The 22,341-nt window shown below is 47.9% G+C and overlaps 2 protein-coding genes and 1 non-coding gene across 3 annotated transcripts; all 3 read right to left on the bottom strand.

The window, feature by feature from the left end:
- Positions 1-634: 634 nt before the first annotated feature.
- LOC144609699 (histone H2AX-like) lies at positions 635-1,015 on the bottom strand. Its single transcript, XM_078428202.1, has one exon. It carries the CDS (start codon positions 1,013-1,015, stop codon positions 635-637), a length of 381 nt encoding a protein of 126 aa, XP_078284328.1.
- A 1,281-nt stretch (positions 1,016-2,296) lies between these two features.
- On the bottom strand, positions 2,297-2,686 carry LOC144609703 (histone H2B 1/2-like). The gene has a single exon (XM_078428205.1). It carries the CDS (start codon positions 2,669-2,671, stop codon positions 2,297-2,299), a length of 375 nt encoding a protein of 124 aa, XP_078284331.1. The 5' UTR covers positions 2,672-2,686.
- An 18,959-nt stretch (positions 2,687-21,645) lies between these two features.
- On the bottom strand, positions 21,646-21,717 carry trnag-ucc (transfer RNA glycine (anticodon UCC)). Its single transcript has one exon. It is a non-coding gene; the product is annotated as a tRNA-Gly (tRNA).
- Positions 21,718-22,341: the final 624 nt, after the last annotated feature.

Raw genomic sequence — 22,341 nt, forward strand, 5'->3', positions numbered from 1 at the left:
GACCCACACCACCATGGCTATGCCCTTATTTCACACCTGCCATTTAAGAAGGTGGACAGGAGCCTGAAAACTGTAACGTCCAGGTTCAGGAGCTGCTACATCCCAAAAACCACACACTACCCTTCCGTACACAACAACCTCCAAATGTGCTTTGAACTATATAGATTAGGGGACCTTATTGTTGTAAGAATATCTGCCAAAACTTACCTTTCCGCATCAGTCAACCGCTGTTTCATGTTTAGTTTAGTTCAGATGTACAGCGCGGAAACAGGCCCTAAGGGCCAGCGAGTCAGCAGTCCCACACATGAACACGATCCTACACACACAAGGGATTTTTTGGTACATTTACATTATGCCAATTAACGTCTTTTGAGTGTGGGAGGAAACGGGGAGAACGTACAAACTGCGTACAGGCAAGCATCCCTAGTCAGGATTGAAACCGGGTCTCTGGCGCTGCAAGGCAGTTGGTCTACCGCTACGTCACTGTATACACAACTCAATGTGCAGGGTCGGTTTTGGACAACGACAATGAACACTTTTCCCGCACGAAGCATAGCCGCCGATTTGCCCTTCCACAGACATGGTGAGTGGCTCTGAAAAGAGCCTTTGGGTTACTATGTTCAGTTTCTCTCGCTTACTTGCTCGCTCCGCCAGTTTTCTTGGGTAACAGCACGGCCTGGATATTGGGTAGTACACCGCCCTGTGCGATGGTCACTCCTCCCATCAGTTTGTTGAGCTCCTCGTCGTTGCGGACAGCCAGCTGCAGATGTCTGGGGATGATGCGGCTCTTCTTGTTGTCCCGGGCCGCATTGCCGGCCAGCTCCAGGATTTCAGCCGTCAGATACTCGAGCACAGCAGCCAGATAGACCGGGGCTCCGGCACCAACACGCTTAGCATAGTTGCCCTTTCTCAGGAGCCTGTGTACACGGCCAACCGGGAACTGCAATCCGGCCCGGGACGAGCGAGACTTGGCCTTGGCCCGAGCTTTGCCGCTGGTTTTCCCTCGTCCAGACATGTCCCGAATCTTGCACACGGAGAATGAAAAAATGATCACAGATTCGCCCTTCTTGTACATTTTTGCGGAATCCAGTGAACCGCTGATGATTGGTGAAAAAGCACTTGATTTCATTGGTGAGAGGAATAATCCAATCACTGAACCGTTTTATCTACCAATCAAAACCAGCAACAAAAGCGCTGAAAATAACTGCCAGTCCCTCCAAAACCAGAACTTTGAAATAGCCCGCCAAACTATAAATCTGGATGTCAATACAATTTGCGACATCACATAATCATTGTTTTTTTGTTTATCTTTTTTTATCTAAGTGCATTGCGTTAAGGTGTTAATTATACTACGAGTAAGAATTCCATTGTTCCGTTGACGGCACATTTGACAATTAAATACTCTTGATTATTGACCACCTTGAACCCCGAGCAATACGGCACAACACATTTAATTTACGATTTATTTGGGCCGATAACCGATCACAAAAAAACCCGATTCTCGGCATCAATTAGCGATCGGTCACCTTGTAAACGGTGTCGGATTATCTACTGGTCCCTTTTTACAATAGTCGGAGTTTGGGCTACAGTGTGAAAAGTTCCTCCTTGAAAGACAGAACGAATTGCCGAATAGAAATGCAATTCGGAACAGTTACAGAGATGAAGACAGGAGTTAATAAACCTCAGTACCCATAGAAAATAAAACAGCAACGACAGCAATAATCGGCTGCCCGTGGGCGCAACTTATGATGTCTGGGACAACCAAACGCGAAGTAGTTGTACTTCTGTTTAATGGACAGGAACGTAACATGGATACCGGGAATATACAATACAATATATCTTTATTGTCATTGTACCCAGGGGTACAACGAGATTGGGAATGCGCCTCCCATACGATGCAATAATTTAATTAATTTAGACAACAACCCAACGAAACAATTGTAACAGTTTTAGACAGGATTAAGTGCAAGTTAATCTGTGCCGGATCACTATGCGTTGTGACCATCCGGTTCAGCAGGACCGGTTCATAGCAGCTATGGCCCTGGGGATGAAGATGTTCCTGAGTCTGGAGGTGCGGGCGTAGAAGGCCTTGAATCGTCTGCCCGATGGAAGGAGTTCGTATTGAAACATTTAATCACTAAACATAACGTTAAATAATTTGCCTAACAAAAATATCCTGAAACAATTCTGCTGCGATTCAACGTCGAAACATTAGTACAACTCTTTCTGCGAGAATGTGGGTGGCTCTTACAAGAGCCGTTGGGGTTTCGGTATTTTGTCAACAATGTGCGGATCTTTACTTGGAGCTGGTGTACTTGGTCACCGCCTTTGTCCCTTCCGACACGGCGTGCTTGGCCAGCTCCCCGGGAAGAAGCAGGCGCACGGCGGTCTGAATCTCTCGGGAGCTAATGGTAGATCTCTTGTTGTAATGGGCCAGGCGGGAAGCCTCGCCTGCAATGCGCTCGAAAATATCGTTGACGAACGAATTCATGATGCTCATGGCCTTGGAGGAGATGCCGGTGTCGGGGTGAACCTGCTTCATCACTTTGTAGATGTAGATGCCGTAACTCTCCTTCCTCGACCTCCTGCGCTTCTTGCCTGCTTTGCCTGTAGGCTTCGGCAAAGCTTTCTTTGCGCCCTTCTTGGCAGCTGCTTTCGACGTCTCAGGCATTTCCTCGATGGATTTCAAACACAGCAGTGACCAGAAGCCACTCGGAGCGCGGTTTAAATAATAAGCGCGTAGCCCTATGCTAATGAGGGATGGAGAGGGAGCGGATCGTCATTGGGTGGTCGGAGACATGGATAATTACACCTCCCCGTAAACGCTCTGATTGGATATCTATGGGGAAACGTCACAATCCCTCGCTGCACCAACCAGAGGCCGCTCCCACTGCCCCGTGTCCTGTCCGGGTCACTCTGCGGACGAGGAATTGGCGCCGATCTGGTGCAGTGGCCGCTGCTGCTTAATACAGCAGAAAGCACCGAAAGCTGTCGTTTGTCATCCTTTCCGGTGCCGAGTGCGGGATGCTGACGTCCCGTGGGATAAAACACGAGAAAGGAAAACACCTTGCAATTAAAGGTCAGCTTGTACAACTTCATTAGTGGAGCAATTATTCAAATATGAAAGTGCCGGAATAACTCAGCAGGTGAGGCAGCATCGCTGGAGAACATGGATATGGGACCACAGGTAGACAAAAAATGCTGAAGTAACTCAACGGGTCAGGCAGCATCTCGGGAGAAGGAATGGGTGACGTTTCGGGTCGAGACCCTTCAGACTAATGTCAGGGGAGTGACTCTAGAATAGTCAGAGATAGGAAGACCAGTGGGAAAACTGGGAAAGAGAGAGAAAGCAGGGACTATGTGAAGTAAGAAAAACTAATGTTCATACCGCTGGGGTGTAAACTACCCAAACGTATGAGGTGCTCTGCCACCAATTTGCGCTGGACCTCAATCTGACAATGGCCCAGGACAGAAAGGTCAGATTCGGAATGGGAGGCGGAGTTGAAGTGCTGAGCCAGCAGGAGATCAGGTAGGTCAAGACGGACTGAGCGGAGGTGTTCAGCGAAACGATCGCCGAGCCTGCGCTTGGTCTCACCGATGTAGAGAAGTTGACACCTGGATGCAGTAGATGAGGTTGGAAGAGGTGCCAGTGAAACTCTGCCTCACCACGAAAGACTGTTTGGATCCATGGATGGAGTCGAGGGGGGAGGTAAAGGGACAGGTGTTGCTTCTCCTACGGTTGCAGGGGAAAGTACCTGGGGAGGGGGTGGTTTGGGTAGGAAGGAATGAGTGAACCAGAGAGTTGCGGAGGGAACGGTCTCTGCGGAAAGCATAAAGGGGTGGAGATGGGAAGATGTGGCCAGTAATGGGATCCCGTTGGAGGTGGCAAAAATGTTGGAGGATAAGATGTTGTATGCGATGGCTGATGGGGTGGAAGGTAACAAGGGGGACTCTGTCCTTGTTATGAATAGGGGAGTGGGAGCAAAAGTGGAGCTGAGGGATATTGAAGAAACCTTAGCGAAAGCCTCAAGTACAATGGAAGAGGGGAACCCCCGTTACCTAATGAATGAGGACATCTCCGATGTCCTAGTATGGAACACCTCATCCTGAGCGCAGAGTCAGCGTAGATGGAGGAATTGGGAGTAGGGGATAGTCTTTACAGGAAACAGGGTGGGAAGAAGTGTAGTCAGGATAGCAATGGGAGTCAGTAGGTTTGCAGTAGATGTCGGTCAACAGTCTGTCTCCTGTGATGGAGACGGTAAGATCCAGAAACGGTAGGGAGATGCTCCAAGTAAATTTGAGAGCAGGATGGAAATTAGTAAAGTTGATCAAGTCAGTGAGTTCTGCATGTGTACAGGAGGTAGCACCAATGCAGTCTTCAATGTAGCGGAGGTAGAGTTCGGGGATAGGGCCAGTGTACGCCTGGAACAGGGATTGTTCAACATACCCTACAAAGAGACAGGCATAGCTAGGTCCCATGTGAGTGCCCATAGCCACCCCTTGGATTTGGATTGTTCTTCAGACTGATTGTAATATGGAGAAGGCGGCTGGAAGAGGGGGAAATCCCCGGTGAAGCGTTGGAGGTCAGATCCAACTTAGATGGTAAACCTGTGTTTATAAAGCCAGAAGTTACTTAGGAAGCACAATAAATTGCAGCTTACGTTTAGTTTCAGAGATACAGTGCGGAAACAGGACCATCGGCCCACCGAAACCACGCCGACCAGCGATCCCCTTACACGAACACTATCCGACACGAGAGGAAATTTACAAATGCACGTAGCCAATTCACCTACTAACCTGTACGTCTTCAGTGCTGTAGGTAACTGGAGCTCTTGCAGAAAACCCACACAGGGCATGTGAAGAACGTACAAACTCTGTACAGACAGCACCCATACTCAGGATCTAACCCGGGTCTCTGGCGCTGGAAGGCAGCAACACTGCCGCGCGCCACAAAGAGCGGAAGGGACAGACAATGTTTTCGGATGGGAGCCTTCTTCAGATTTTCATTAATCATAGTTGGTTCGATTAATTGAGGGGATAGCGTGGAGTGTTGGCGAGGACTTCAGCAATAACTGATAGGTCCCAAACGCCAAAACAGTTGATAATCTCAGTCAAATACCCTGGAGGCAAATGAAGAGGAGTAAATCTGTTTCAGAATCAATTCACCAACAGAGCGCACAGGTCCAGGGACCTCGACATTCCTTTCGGGTGAGGCAGAGGTTCACGTGCATCTCCTCCAACCTCATCTACTGTATCTGCCATCCAGGTGTGGATATGTGTATATGTGTATATATATATATATATATTAGGGGAGACCAAACACAGGCAGACTCGGCGATCGCTTCACTCAACAGTCCGCCTTAAACTACATGCTCTCCCAGTTGCCAAACACTTTAACTCCCCTTCCCATTCCCATCCTGACCTCTCTGTCCGAGGTCTCCTTCAGTATCAGAGAGAGGCCAAATGTAAATTGGCGGAACAGCGCCTCATATTTCACTTTGGCAGTTTACAACCCAGCGGTATTAATTTTGATTTCTCTAACTTGCATCCCCTCTATCCGTCCCTCCCCCACCATCGTAATACTAGCTTTGTTGTCGTCCTGTCGAATTTCACGGTCTGTATAACTCGTTATCACCTATCCCACAGTCATCAATGGACCATTGTGGGATTCACATTTCAATGATTGTCGTTGCTGTCTGCATTTCTTTCATTCATTTGTTCTAAGTATCGTCCATATCTCTCATTCCTCCTTTTCCCTGACTGTCAGTCTGAAGAAGGACCTTGACCCGAAACGTCACCTATTCCATTTCTCCAGAGATGCTGCCTGATGCGCTGAGTTACTTTCGCTTTTAATATCTGTCTTCAGTTCATTTTATCATGTCGCACTGGTACCATGGAACATTAAGCTACCTGCCTGACCCTCCATTAACTATATTTCTGCAAGGGCTATAATATCCCAGTCCCATGTACTTATTCACGTCCAGTTCGACGACCTTACTTGTCCGGCCTCTTTTACTGAAATAAATGTAATTTAATCTGACTCCCTTTGCTCGCTCCCTGCCCTGCTGCTGCCTGACACATATACTGAACTTACTGTTGCTGACTTTGCAGTCAACTTGCAGCTTCCACTTGCCTCACGACTGCTTTGAATCCCACACCACTGCCAATCTATTTGAAACCTTCCCTGGTATCGTGAGCAAATCTGCCTGCCAGAATATTTGTCACCCTCCAGTTCAGGTGTAACCCGTCCCTCTTGTGCAGGTCACTGCAGCCGCAGAAAAATCCCAATAATCCAATAATCTGACTCCCTGCTCCAACCTTTCAGCCATGCATTCATCTGTCCCATCTCCCTATTCCTATCCTCACAGAATATCCTTCTTTTCCCCTGACTATCGAGTGTCCTATCACTGTAGCCTGACTGGCCTCATTCATCCCCACTGTGCCACAGAGCTAGTCCTAGCAGCACAGATCTGGATGTTGCTTTCTGTTGAAACATCACTGCTTTCCCCACCCAACAGTTACAATTACCCATGACTACAAACACATTGATTTTACACCCTTCCTCATTCAGCCGACATGTTTGGTCTACTCTTCCATGCTGACTATTGAGAGGCAGACAGTATAATCCCGTCATAGTGATCGTCCATTAACCCCACTGGCCCCTCTCGAAATTCCCCTCCTGTCTCTGTCTACTCATCCCACTGGATTTTACTGTCCTTATTTCTACATAGGAGTCACAGCCCACCAGTAACTGTGGATCTCAGCCCCCTACATCACTAGATTAAATCCTGAGTAGCCCCGGTGCATCTATCAGCAAACGTCACTCAGTTCCACCCAATGCCCTCCCAGCCCTCTCTGTTACAGAGACAGACACATTTATCTCTTCCTCTGTTCCAATCAAGGATGCCAGAGCTAAAATATCAGCCATTTCTCTTTCCACAGATGCTGTCTGGCCTGCTCAGTTTTCCCACCATGTCCTACATTTCTTCACATTGACATCAGAGTTGCCGCTTCTCATCAACAGCACGGCCATGACACTGGTTCCCAGTGAGTCTCACTGCCAGCAGTCGTCGGGCACAAAATTACTTGTCACCAACTGTACTCACTCCTGTCACTCACAGTCTTTGGATAAACTTGCACGTCACACAAATGACATGTTTTCACTCAGATCAACCCGTTTTGTCACACTACTTGCCAATGCACAATTCAACAATCTTGGACACACAGATATTGTAAAATATTCAGATTTCTTCAGATAAACTGTCCTTCAAACCCCTTCAATTTCCAACCCCGCAGACCAGACACTGTGTGAACCGTCTCTGCACTCCCTCTATTGCACCAATATCCTACCTATGATCGATCTGGACATAATATTCAAGATGCCATCTCACTGGGGCTGATCGTGATTTCAATGAGATATCTCTACACTGATCACAAACCCTAGTCACAGGGCAAAATACAAATCTTCTCCTGAACTACATGCTGAGCCTGCATGTTCACGTTCATCACTTTAGGTGCAGGAGTAGGCCTTTCGACCCTTCGAGCCAGCACTGCCATTCAATGTGATCATGGCTGATCATTCTCAATCAGTACCCCGTTCCTGCCTTCTCCCCATACCTTCTGGCTCCGCTATCCTTAAGAGCTCTATCTAGCTCTCTCTTGAATGCATTCAGAGAATTGGCCTCCACTGCCTTCTGAGGCAGAGAACTCCACAGATTTACAACTCTGACTGAAAAGATTTTTCCTCATCTCTGTTCTAAATGGTCTACCCCTTATTCTTAAACTGTGGCCCCTGGTTCTGGACTCCCCCAACTTTGGGAACATGTTTCCTGCCTCTAACGTGTCCAACCCCTTAATAATCTTATATGTTTCGATAAGATCCCCTCTCATCCTTCTAAATTCCAGTGTATACAAGCCTAGTCGCTCCAGTCTTTCAACATATGACATCCCCACCATTCCGGGAATTAACCTAGTAAACCTACGCTGCAGGCCCTCAATAGCACGAATATCCTTACTTAAATTTGGAGACCATAACTGCACACAGTACTCCAGGTGCGGTCTCACTAGGGCCTTGTACAACTGCAGAAGGACCTATTTGCTCCTATACTCAACTCCTCTTGTTATGAAGGCCAACATTCCATTGGCTTTCTTCATTGCCTGCTGTACTTGCATGCTTCCTTTCAGTGACTGATGCACTAGGACACGCATTGTAGACCCCCTTTACCTAACTTGACACCATTCAGATAATAATCTGCCTTCCTATTCTAACCACCAAAGTGTATAACCTCACATTTATCCACATTAAACTGCATCTGCCATGCATCCGCCCACTCACACAACTTGTCCAAGTCACCCTACAACCTCATAGCATCTTCCTCACTGTTCACACTACCACCCAGCTAGTATCATCTGCAAATTTGCTAATAGTACTTTTAATCCCTTCATCCAAGTCATTAATGTATATTGTAAATAGCTGCGGTCCCAGCACCGAGCCTTGCGGTACCCCACCAGTTTCAGGGCCTGCCATTCTGAAAGGGACCCATTTATCCCCACTCTTTTCTTTCTGTCTGTCAACCAATTTTCTATCCATGTCAGTACCCTACCCCCAATACCATGTGCTCTAATTTTGCCTACTAATAACCTATGTGGGACCTTGTGGAAGGCTTTCTGAAAGTCGAGGTACACCACATTTACCGGCTCTCCCCTGTCAATTTTCCTAGTTACATCCTCAAAAATCTTAGTTACATCCTCAAAAGATGCTAGTGGCTAGTGGAATCAAGGGATATGGGGAGAAGGCAGGCTTACTGGTTATTGATTATTGATCGTGGACGATCAGCCACAATCACAATGAATGGCGGAGCTAGCTCGAAGGGCCGAATGGCCTCCTCCTGCACTTATTTTCTATGTTTCTATGACCCTTCTTGTGTCTCGACCCGAAACATCACCCATTCCTTCTCTCCAAAGTTGCTGCCTGTCCCGCTGATTTACTCCAGATTTTTGTGTCTATCTCCCATGTCCATCTACAACAATGAGTCCACCATTTTCTGCGCAAGTCCTGCCCGAGTTGCCTGACGAATATTCAACACGTCACTCTTGTCAGAGTTAAATTCCATCCAACAATCATTTGAAGGCAGGAACGGGGTACTGATTGAGAATGTTCAGCCATGATCACATTGAATGGCGGTGCTGGCTCGAAGGGCCGAATGGCCTACTCCTGCACCTATTGTCCACACCTCCCCAGGTGTTCCAGATCCATTCGTAAACTCAGAAAGCCTTCCTTACAGTCCCTGTGGCATTACTGAGTGAAATGGAGAACACGGCACAGCAATAGGCCATTCGGCCAACTTACTCATGCTGACCAAGATACTCATCGACACCAGTTGCAACAGCTCGCGTTTGTGCGTCTCTCTGATTCCGTTTAACTGGTGTATTGGAAATGTGTGTCTGGGTCTCGTATCCGAGGCCCTGAAACTGATGTGCTGCCGGTGTCTATGTGCACTGTAACGTACCTTGTGAGTGAGGGACGGAGCGGCTGCTCTATTCCTTGTGCCACGGAGGAGGAAAAATAATTGATTGAAGAATTTTCCTGTGGAACGGATAAAGAAATTGGATAATTGAGGGTGAGATAAAAGGCAGCTACTTGTGTGAAGGTGGTGGATTAATTGCTTCATTGTGAGGGGCTGCGGAAGGCGACTGCTTAAAAAGTATCCCTCACACACAAAGTGAGCCGCTCTTCGTAAAACTGCCCCCACCCTGAGTGTCCGGCTCTGTGTTCACTGATCACTGTCCAGTGACAACCCCATACGGGGAGAATTAAACAAAACCAGGAACTCTCCATCCTGGTCTGAGGCGAAGGAACAACAGCAGTTATAATGGGTGACTTCAATCTACATATAGATTGGGTGAACCAAACTGGCAGGGGTGCTGAGGAAGAGGATTTCTTGAAATCTTTGAGAGATGGTTTTCTAAACCAACATGTCGAGGAACCAACGAGAGAACAGGCCATTCTAGACTGGGTATTGAGTAATGAAGAAGGGTTAGTTAGCAGTCTTGTTGTGCGAGGCCCTTTGGGCAAGAGTGATCATAATATGGTAGAGTTCTTCATTAGGATGGAGAGTGACAAAGTCAATACAGAAACAAGTGTTCTGAACTTAAAGAAAGGTAACTTTGAGGGTATGAGGCGTGAATTGTCCAAGATAGACTGGCGTTTGATGCTGAAAGGGTTGACGGTGGACATGCAATGGAAGGTATTTAAAGGTCGCATGGATGAACTACAACAAGTGTTCATCCCAGTTTGGCAAAAGAACAAACCAGGAAAGGTAGTGCATCCGTGGCTAACAAGGGAAATCAAGGATAGTATTAAAACAAAAGATGAAGCATACAGATTAGTCAGAAAAAGTAGCATACCAGAGGACTGGGAGAAATTTAGAGTCCAGCAGAGGAGGACAAAGGGCTTAATTAGGAAAGGGAAAATAGATTATGAGGGAAAACTGGCAAGGAACATAAAAACTGACTGCAAAAGCTTTTATAGATATGTCAAGAGAAAAAGATTAGTTAAGACAAATGTAGGTCCCTTGCAGTCGGAAACAGGTGAATTGATCATAGGGAACAAGGAGATGGCAGACCAATTGAACAAATACTTTGGTTCTGTCTTCACTAAGGAAGACATAAACCGTCTGCCGGAAATAGCGGGGGACCGGGGGTCTAATGAGATGGAGGAACTGAGGGAAATCCAGGTTTGTCGGGAAGTGGTGTTAGGTAAATTAAATGGATTAAAGGCAGATAAATCCCCAGGGCCAGATAGGCTGCATCCCAGCGTGCTTAAGGAAGTAGCCTCAGAAATAGTGGATGCATTAGTGATAATTTTTCAAAACTCTTTAGATTCTGGAGTAGTTCCTGAGGACTGGAGGGTAGCTAATGTAACCCCACTTTTTAAAAAGGGAGGGAGAGAGAAAACGGGGAATTATAGACCAGTTAGCCTAACATCGGTAGTGGGGAAAATGCTAGAGTCAGTTATTAAAGATGTTATAGCATCACATTTGGAAAGTGGTGAAATCATCGGACAAAGTCAGCATGGATTTACCAAAGGCAAATCATGTCTGACGAATCTTATAGAATTTTTCGAGGATGTAACTAGTAGAGTGGATAAGGGAGAACCAGTCGATGTGTTATATCTGGACTTTCAGAAGGCCTTCGAAAAGGTCCCTCATAGGAGATTGGTGTACAAACTTAAAGCACACGGTATTGAGGGTTCAGTGTTGAGGTGGATAGAAAATTGGTTGGCGGACAGGAAGCAAAGAGTAGGAATAAACGGGTCCTTTTCGGAATGGCAGGCAGTGACTAGTGGGGTAACGCAAGGCTCAGTGCTGGGTCCCCAGTTATTTACAGTGTATATTAATGATTTGGACGAGGGAATTGAATGCAACATCTCTAAGTTCGCGATGACACAAAGCTGGGTGGCAGTGTTAGCTGCGAGGAGGATGCTAGGAGGCTGCAGAGTGACTTGGATAGATTAGGTGAGTGGGCAAAAGCATGGCAGATGCAATATAATGTGGATAAATGTGAGGTTATCCACTTTGGCGGCAAGAACAGGAAAGCAGAGTATAACCTGAATGGTGACCGATTGGGAGAAGGGGAGATGCAAAGTGACCTGGGTGTCATGGTGCACCAGTCATTGAAAGCAAGCATGCAGGTGCAGCAGGCAGTGAAGAAAGTGAATGGTATGTTGGCATTCATAGCAAGAGGATTTGAGTTTAGGAGCAGGGAGGTTCTGCTGTAGTTGTACAGGGCCTTGGTGAGACCGCACCTGGAGTATTGTGTGCAGTTTTGGTCTCCTAACCTGTGGAAAGACGTTCTTGCCTTAGAGGGAGTACAGAGAAGGTTCACCAGATTGATCCCTGGGATGGCGGGACTTTCATATGAGGAAAGACTGGATAGACTGGGCTTGTACTCGCTGGAATTTAGAAGACTGAGGGGGGATCGTATAGAAACATATAAAATTCTTAAGGGGTTGGAGAGGCTAGATGCGGGAAGATTGTTCCCGATGTTGGGGGAGTCCAGAACCAGGGGTCACAGCTTAAGGATAAGGGGGAAGTCTTTTAGGACCGAGATGAGAAAACATTTCTTCACACAGAGTGGTGAGTCTGTGGAATTCTCTGCCACAGAAGGTAGTTGAGGCCAGTTCATTGGCTATATTTAAGAGGGAGTTAGATGTGGCCCTTTTTGCTAAAGGGATCAGGGGGTATGGAGAGAAGGCAGGTACAGGCTACTGAGCTGGATGATCAGCCATGATCATATTGAATGGCGGTGCAGGCTCGAAGGGCCGAATGGCCTACTCCTGCACCTATTTTCTATGTTTCTATTATGTCTCAGGCAGCTTTCTCTCATTCAACCGCCCTCGCCCTGCCCGCACCCAGCCCGGGAACAACCTCTCCCTCACAACTAACTCCATGCTCTGGCCACAGCCGCTGCTCCACTCCGATTCTTCCTCCCAGCCCCCACTTCCACTGCCCAGATTCCGGACTTAGTGCGGATCTTCGAGACCACCCGCGGAGCCGTTCCCGGACCGATGCGCTGCTAGAAGCAAGCTGTTGTCAGCGACCTGCCCCCGGTCCCGGGAGCTCTCCATTCCCGGCTGCTTTAAAGCCGCTGCCGCTGCCGCTCGCTGAGGGACCGGCGCTAACAAGACTGGAGCGGAGCGCGCGTTCCCTGCCCATCAATGGGCGGGGCGATGTGACGTGAGCGCGCCTTGTGGTGACGACACAGAGCGACGCTCAGCCGGGACTTTCCCCAGTTCAATTTCCCCAGAGTCTGAGTGATGGGTCCGGGGCGGGGGCGACAGACACATATCGGTCGCAAATCCAGGTCATGGCTCATTTTGGGATCTGATTTTATTTTTAAGGGTTGTACCTGAGCCTGTCCTCCCACCCAATCCCGCAGGAACATTGAAGGAAACATAAGGAACTGCAAGTGCTAGAATCTTGCATACTTTTTCCAAGTCTTGTACACTTGTTCCAAGTCTAATTAATAGTATTTCCACTTTCGGTCGTGGCCAATCTAAATGCTACTCCTTGGTTCAATCACCCCTTCCCACACAGTGTAAATCTACTGACTCCCACAACTATCCAGCCGACACTCCTTCCCACCCTGCCTCCTGCAGAGACTGTCGCCTGCTCACAATTTTCCATCTACGCCGCATCTGCGCTCAAGAAGTGGTGTCCGATGCCAGGACAGGCGAAATGTCCTGATTCTTTAGTGAACGGGGCTTCCCCTCTTCCAACATGGATGAAGCCCTCGCACGGGTCTTCTCAGTATCCCCCAGCTCCGTTCTTACTCCCCTTCCCGCCAGTCGTAAGAGGGACAGAGTCGCCCTGGTCCTTACCTTTCACAGCATCGGCCGTCGCAAACAGCACATAATCCTCCGACATTTTCGCCACCTCCAACCGGATCCCACCACGAACCACATCTTTGCATCTCCACCCCTTTCGGCAGAGACCGTTCCTTCCGCAACTCCCAGGATAACTCATCCCTTCCCACCCAAACCACCCCCTCCGCAGGTACTTTCCCCTGCATGAGATTAAGAGGCATAGCATCCATGATGCTTTGGTTGTGTGGATTTAGAACTGACTCATTCATAGAAGATCTATGGCTGTGGAACAATGCTGACATTCTGGCTAAACATCAGATCAGTGGGGATCCGCGCTGGGTCTTCTGTTGTGTGTCGTATCTCTGAAAGCTTGGACCTACATACAGATGGCGGGGTAAAATACCGCCACGTTTAGAGGATAGTCATTGTTCTGACAGGGTGAACAAACGTGGAATGTTTTCTGCGGTGTATCGGAGATATAATAGTATTTAATGTTATGAGATGTATAAGCAGGCTAGATAGTCAGAGGTTTTCTTCTGGGTGAAAATGTCCAAAACAAGACCTACACAGGAAATGGTAGGGCTCTGGGGAGTGTTGTCGAGCAGAGGGAGAGATCTAGGTGCACAGTGCATGGTTCCTTGAAAGTCCTGTCGTAGGTGGTCAAAAAGGCGTTTGGTACATTGAGCTTCATCAGTCAGTTTTGGGAGGTCATGTTGCGGTTGAGTAAGGCGTTGGTGAGACCGCATTTGGAATATTGTGTTCAGTTTTGGGCACCATGTCCGAGGCTGAGACTCTATTCTCTGGAGCGCAGGAGAATGAGCGGTGATCTTATTGAGGTGCACAAATCATAAGAGGAATCACAGAGTCTCTTGCCCATAGGAAATGAATCGAGGACCAGAAGGCACACGTTTAAGGTGAAGGGGAAAAGGTTTAATAGGAATCTGACGTAACTTTTTTTCACACAAAGCGTGGTGAGTGTATGGAACAAGCTGCCAGAGGAGGTAGTTGAGGCGAAGATTATCTCCACGTTTAAGAAGCTGTTCGACGGGTACATAGGTAGGATCTTTCGCGTTGCAGAACCAAAATGTACGTTTGTTATCGTACACTTGGAAAGGCAGAAGAAGAGACAGCGTTATCCTCAATTATTTGCTTAGGATAATAGCTGCAGATGCTGGTACAAATCGACGGTATCACAAAATGCTGCAGTTACTCAGCGGGTCAGGCAGCATCTCTGGAGAGAAAGAATGGGTGACGTTTCGGGTCGAGACCTTTCTTCAGACTAATGTCAGGGGGGGACGGACAAAGAAAGGATTATAGGTGGAGACAGGAAGACAGTGGGGTAACTGGGAAGGGGAGGAAAGAAAGGGACAGAGGAACTATCCAAAGTTAGAGTAATCAATGTTCATACCGCTGGGCTGGAAGCTGCCCAAGCGAAATATGGGGTGCTGTTCATCCAATTTGCGGTGGGTCTCACTATGACACTGGAGAAAGCCCATGACAGAAAGGTCAGACTGGGAATGGGAGGGAGAGTTGAAGTGCTCAGCCACCGTTATATCAGGTTGGCGGACTGAGCGAAGGTGTTGAGCGGAACGATCGCCGTGCCTGCATTTGGTCTCGCCGATGTAGAGAAGCTGACATCTGGAACAGCGGATACAATAGGTGAGGTTGGAGGAGGTGCAGGTGAGCCTCCGCCTCACCTGGAAAGACTGTTTTGGTCCTTGGATGGCGTCGAGGGGGGGGGGAGCAACAGGGACAGGTGTTGCATCTCCTGCGGTTGCAGGGGAAAGTGCCTGGGGAGAGGGTGGTTGGGGTGGGAATGGACGAGTGGACCAGGAAGTTACGGAGGGAACGGCCTCTGCGGAAAGCAGAAAGGGGAGGAGATGGGAAGATGTGGCCAGTAGTGGGATCCCGTTGGGGGTGACGGAAATGTTGGTGGATAGTTTGTTGGATAGGTTAGCTGATGGGGTGGAAGTTGAGGACAAGGGGGACTCTGTCCTTGTTTTACGAATGGCGGGCGAGGGGGATCAAACGCTGAGCTGTGGGATATAGAGGAGGCCCAAGTGAGAGCCTCATCTGTAAAGAATGAGGACATCTCTGATCTCCTAGTGTACAAAACACATCATCCTGGCGCAGAAGCGGCGTAGACAGAGGAATTGGGAGTAGGGTATAGATATTTTTACAGGAGACAGGGTGGGAAGAAGTGTAGTCCAGATAGCTGTGGGAGTCAGTGCGCTTGTAGTAGATATCAGTCACTAGTCTGTCTCCTGTGATGGAGATGGTGAGGTCCAGAAACCGTAGGGAGATGTCGGAGATGGTTCAAGTATAGTTAAGAACGGGATGGAAATTAGTGGTGTGCTATTTGCTTCATGATACACCTTTAAAGTTCAACCTCCTGTCGTCAAAGGAGAAAAGTGCTAGCGAGGCAAACCTCACCCAATGGCTCAGGCCTTCGAGTCCTGGCCATATCCTCACGTATCTCTGCACTTTGAAAATCAGCTGCTTAGTTTCCTGAACTGAATAACCCAAACTGCAGAATGCTCCAAGTGCGGTATCAACAACGTCTTCTACAACTAACCACGTCCTAAATTCTATGCTCATTGCCTCGAATGTTGAAGGCTAATGTACCGAAGACCTTCGCCCCAGGAGCAGAGATAGAATGAGCGCAACAAATCTGGAATCTAATTGTTTCATTGCCCATTGTTTGCGAGAACAGTCCAGTAACCGCGCATTCCCGAATATTAAATCCAGTCCACATACCATTTCTATACTTTATTCGCTCTCTAACCACATACGTGAACCGCTACCGTCATTGACCCGAAACTTTTGACCACCGGGAAAGCCGGGAGAACCGTCCACTGACCGTCGACGATGCTCAGTGTACTAAGGTGACAGAATACAAAGCCATTTAGCAAATATCTCCATGATCTCAGATGGCGCCGCCATCAAACGGCCCGACCAAATAGTAACCCTCAGTCAGGCAATTGCCCGACACACTCGGACAAGTGGAACAGAGTTCGACCGACTGAATTCTGATGCAATCGGAGCCGAAAGTTTGGTGCTGATCTGCAGACGCTGCCATCGACTATAATCACCTACAACGCACTGGAATGCGGAGCAAAGCGCTGCGAATAAAAAAGCAACGAGAGCGGGGGTCAGTGACAGCGGCAGTTTATTGAGTGCCGTTTACTCAGGATGTAACTAGTAGAGTGGATAAGGGAGAGCCAATCGATGTGTTATATCTGGACTTTCAGAAGGCATTCGACAAGGTCCCACATAGGAGATTGGTGTACAAACTTAAAGCACACGGTATTGAGGGTTCAGTGTTGAGGTGGATAGAAAATTGGTTGGCGGACAGCAAGCAAAGAGTAGGAATAAACGGGTCCTTTTCGGAATGGCAGGCAGTGACTAGTGGGGTACCGCAAGGCTCAGTGCTGGGACCCCAGTTATTTACAGTGTATATTAATGATTTGGACGAGGGAATTGAATGCAACATCTCTAAGTTTGCGGATGACACGAAGCTGGGTGGCAGTGTTAGCTGCGAGGAGGATGCTAGGAGGCTGCAGAGTGACTTGGATAGATTAGGCGAGTGGGCAAATGCATGGCAAATGCAATATAATGTGGATAAATGTGAGGTTATCCACTTTGGCGCCAAGAACAGGAAAGCAGAGTATTATCTGAATGGTGACCGATTGGGAGAAGGGGAGATGCAACGTGACCTGGGTGTCATGGTGCACCAGTCATTGAAAGCAAGCATGCAGGTGCAGCAGGCAGTGAAGAAAGCGAATGGTATGTTGGCATTCATAGCAAGAGGATTTGAGTTTAGGAGCAGGGAGGTTCTTCTGCAGTTGTACAGGGCCTTGGTGAGACCGCACCTGGAGTATTGTGTGCAGTTTTGGTCTCCTAACCTGAGGAAAGACGTTCTTGCCTTAGAGGGAGTACAGAGAAGGTTCACCAGATTGATCCCTGGGATGGCGGGACTTACATACGAGGAAAGACTGGATAGACTGGGCTTGTACTCGCTGGAATTTAGAAGACTGAGGGGGGATCTTATAGAAACATATAAAATTCTTAAGGGGTTGGAGAGGCTAGATGCGGGAAGATTGTTCCCGATGTTGGGGGAGTCCAGAACCAGGGGTCACAGCTTAAGGATAAGGGGGGAGTCATTTAGGACCGAGATGAGAAAACATTTCTTCACACAGAGAGTGGCGAGTCTGTGGAATTCTCTGCCACATGGATTTGTGCCTGGAAGGTCATGTTTGACTAATCTTCTTGAATTTTTTGAAGAGGTTACCAGGGAAATTGAAAAGGGTAAGGCTGTGGATGTTGTCTATATGGACTTCAGTAAGGCATTTGACAAGGTTCCACATGGAAGGTTGATTAAGATGGTTAAATCGTTGGGTATTAATAGTGAGGTTGCAAGATGGATTCAACAATGGCTGAATGGGAGATACCAGAGGGTAATGGTTGACAATTGTATGTCAGGTTGGAGGCCAGTGTCTAGTGGAGTACCCCAAGGATCTGTGTTGGGTCCACTGTTGTTTGTCATTTACATTAATGATCTGGATGATGGTGTGGCAAATTGGATTAGTAAATATGCAGATGATACTAAGATAGGTGGAGTAGTTGATAGTGAGGTAGATTTTCAAAGTCTACAGAGAGACTTGGGACTTTTGGAAGGGTGGGCTGAAAGATGGCAGATGGAGTTTAATGCTGATAAGTGTGAGGTGCTGCATTTTGGTAGGACAAATCAAAATAGGACGTACAGGGTAAATGGTAGGGAATTGAGGAATGCAGTGGAACAGAGGGATCTGGGAATAACTGTGCATTGTTCCCTGAAGGTGGAATCTCATGTGGTTAGGGCGGTGAAGAAGGCGTTTGGTATGCTTGCCTTTATAAATCAGAGCATCGAGTATAGAAGTTGGGATGTAATGTTAAAATTGTACAGGGCATTGGTGAGGCCGAATCTGGAGTATGGTGTGCAGTTCTGGTCGCCAAATTATAGGAAGGATGTCGACAAATTGGAGAGGGTACAGAGGAGATTTACTAGAATGTTGCCTGGGTTTCAGCACTTAAGCTACAGAAAGAGGTTGAGCAGGTTGGGTCTTTATTCTTTGGAGCGTAGAAGGTTGAGGGGGGACTTGATAGAGGTTTTTAAATTTTTGAGAGGGACGGACAGAGTGGGGAAGATTCCAACAAGGGGACACAGCTTCAGAATTGCGGGACAAAAGTTTAGGGGTAACATGAGGGGTAACAGTAAAGAAGTTACCCCTCATGTTACCCCTAAGGGGTGGTGCCTGTATGGAATGGGCTTCCGGTGGAAGTGGTGGAGGCAGGCTCGATTTTATTATTTAAGAGTAAATTGGATAGGTATATGGATAAGAGGGGATTAGAGGGTTATGGTCTGAGTGCAGGTAGATGAGACTAGGTCAGGGAAAGTGGTCGGCGTGGACTGGTAGGGCCGAACGGGCCTGTTTCCGTGCTGTAGTTGTTATATGGTTATATGGTTATATGGTTATATGGTTTGGCAACGTTGAGTTGAATTTTGAAATAAGCGACCACATAAAGGGGATAAACCAGTATCACTTATTCCACGCACCAGGTCGTTCATACGGGCGCGAAACCAAGCAATAAGTTCAGTCCGATGAAAATTCAAGATTTATTCCTGTTTTATTTGGGTATATTTTTGGTTTACCGAATTATTCTGCTTAATACAGTGGTTTGAATATAAATTGGTGGTGGAGTTGTCCTCATTCTTTAGGAATCGGGGGTTCCCCTCTTCCATTATAGATGAGGCTCTCACTAGGGTCACCTCGATATCCCGCAGCTCCGCTCTTGCTCCCCCCCCCCCCCCCCCCCCCCACCCATTCGCAACAAGGACGGAGTCCCCTTTGTCCTCACCTTCCACAACATCAGCCGTCGCATAAAACAAATTATACTCCAACACCTCCAACGTGATCCCACTACTGGCAACATCTTCCCATCTCCACCCCTTTCTGCTTTCCGCAGAGACCGTTCCCTCTGCAATTTCCTGGTCAACACGTCCCTTCCCACCCAAACCATTCCCTCCACAGGCACTTTCCCCTGCAACTGCAGGAGATGCAACACCTGTCCCTTTACCTCACCCATCGACTCCATCCAAGGACCCCGAGAGTCTTTTCAGGTGAGGCACAGGTTCACTTGCACCTCCTACAAACTCATCTACGGAATCCGCTGTTCCAGATGTCAACTTCCGTACATCGGCGAGACCAAGCGCAAACTCAGCGATCGTTTCACTGAACACCTCCGCTCAGTCCGCCTGAACCTACCAGATCTCCCGGTTGCTCAGCACTTTAACTCCCCATCCCATTCCCAATCTGACCTTTCTGTCCTGGGCTCCTCCATTGCCAACGCAAATTGGAGGAACAGCACCTCATATTTCACTTGGGTAGCTTACACCCCAGCGGTATGAACATTGACCTCTGTAAATTCAAATACCCCTTGCTTTCCCTCTCTCCCCTTCACCTCCCCATTCCCAGTTCTCCCACCAGTCTTACTGTCTCCGACTACATTCTATCTCTGTCCTACCCACTCTCCTGACATCAGTCTGAAGAAGGGTCTCGTCCCGAAACGTCACCCATTCCTTCACTCCAGAGATGCTGCCTGACCCGCTGAGTTACTCCAGCATTGCGTGTCTGCCTTCGATTTAAACCAGCATCATCAGTTCTTTCCGACACATTCTTATCACAAGGCATTTTCATGATCTTAAGTAAAACACTCCTAATTTGCACAAAACGCTCTTCGCCATAAAATTGGAAATTTGAACTCCATCCAGGAGAAAGCTGCTCCCTTGATTCGCATCCAATCAAGTTCACAATATATTCACCGCGCACCTTTGGCATGAGGTGGTGCAATGTGTATCAGTGTGTATTTCCTCTTATAAAACATGGCAGTTCCTGTCCAGGACCACTGGAATAACATCCCCCAAACCTGCGACCACAGCCACTAACAACATCAAGGACAGTGCACGTGCGAGGCATCGCGCTCAGCACCTGCGCCCAAGCCGCACACCGCCGTGACTTGGAGAAATTCAGCAGGCTCTGCAGCATCTGCGAAGGGAATGAATTGTCATAGTTGCGGATCAATACAGTAGAAGAGAACTAGGTCAGGAAAAAAAGACAAGGCAAGCAAGGGGGACCATATGATGTCGGGAGAGTAAATGACAAAAAAAAACAAGGAAAGACGTAACGTTCACAACAGAACAACATAACGCACTCGTTTACGTGATACTCACTAGCAGAGTGACGCAGCGGGAGCGTGCTGGGCCCATAACACAGAGGTCGATAGATCGAAACTATCCTCTGCTATTTAACTCGGCTTTTATTTTCCATTCCGCATTTGCATTCCGCATTTGCACATTTCTTTCACATCCACAAATAAAACCGGTAAAGATGGTTAAAACGATGATAAACCAATGACAGCCGCGCGGATAACAGTGGGGATATTCCCGAGGAGCAGAGGGAATGAATGGGTCTTAGAGCGCAAAGGAGAGGGTGCAGGTGATGCACCAACATGTTGCCCGAGGTAGAGCGGATCGGTCAAAAGGCAAGACTGGAAAGATTGGGTTTATTGTCCAGTGAGCCGAGTCTGCAAGAGACCTGATTGGGGTTCACCTACTGATGAGGGGCTTCGGAAGGTCATTCCATCCCCACGCCGCGTCCACGGAAGTTGAAATCTGGATCCGACCCGATGTGTGGGTGGTGGGGTTTCTCACAGTGTTTATGTATCTCTCGCCCTTGAATCACCAAGGCATTGAAGATAGAGTCGGTACTGTTAAACGCGTTCAGTGCGGATGGATACTTGATGGTCGGTATGGATATTTGGGACCGAAAGGCCTGTTTCTGCGCTGTCTATGGTACATCTCTCAGTGCAGAAGTCTGTGTCGGAATGAAGGGGGAAAGGGGGGAGAGATTCCACGGGAGAAACATAGAAAGACAGCTGGCGATGACGAGATTAGCGTTACTCGGTGTGAATTGATCGCATTGTCGTGTTGGGATGTGTCCGAGTTTGCTCTGGGAATCTGCAACAGAATGATAACAGGAATCTGCGCTGATCCGCTGATGGATTTACCAAATGGCGATGTAATCGCATTCAAAGGGAGCGAAAGATCCGAGAGGATTTAAGAAGTTGCACGTGAATTTGCCGTAACAGTCCTCTCTGCCCATCGAGCTCTGCACAAATCGTGTTCTGTATTAAGTTCGTTTCTATCATTTCCAATGTTAGAGAAGTAAAATTGCTCAAATTGCGATGGCCGGGAATCGAACCCGGGTCAACTGCTTGGAAGGCAGCTATGCTCACCACTATACCACCATCGCTGTGAGGTGCCGCAGTATATTCGGGTGCCGAATGATCTCCAGCACCATGTGGCTTTGTGTCTTGATGATCAGTCCCCGCGCTCTTTCCTGACGGGTCATTTCTCACACTGTTGCAATTCCATCTGTACTGATACCCCCTCCCTCGACTCTGTCCAGGAACCCCGACAGTCCTTTCAGTTTAGGCGAAGGTTCACTTGCACTTCATCCAAACTCATCCATTGTATCCGTTTTTCAACATGTGGACTCTTATACATCGGCAGGACCAAAAGTAGACTGGGCGATCGTTCCGCTGGACACCTTCGCTCAGTCCGCCTGGACCTACCTGATCTCCGGGTTGCCAAACACTTTAATTTCCCTTCCTATTCCCACATTGACCTTTCTGTCCTAGGCCTCCTCCATTGTCAGAGTGAGGCTAATCGCAAATTGTATGAACAGCATCTCATATTTCCCTTGGGCATCTTACAACTCAGTTGTATGAATATTGATTTATCTAACAAAGTAACCCCTGCACTTCCTCTCTCTCCATCCCTCCCCCACGGAAGTCGCGTTGTCACCTTCCAAAGAGCTAACAATGGCTTGTTTCCTTTATCATCGTTACTTTTTTGCATTCATTTGTTCTATATC

The sequence above is a fragment of the Rhinoraja longicauda genome, chromosome 34, assembly GCF_053455715.1.
Source record: "Rhinoraja longicauda isolate Sanriku21f chromosome 34, sRhiLon1.1, whole genome shotgun sequence".
In the NCBI taxonomy this organism is placed as follows: Eukaryota; Metazoa; Chordata; class Chondrichthyes; order Rajiformes; family Arhynchobatidae; genus Rhinoraja; species Rhinoraja longicauda.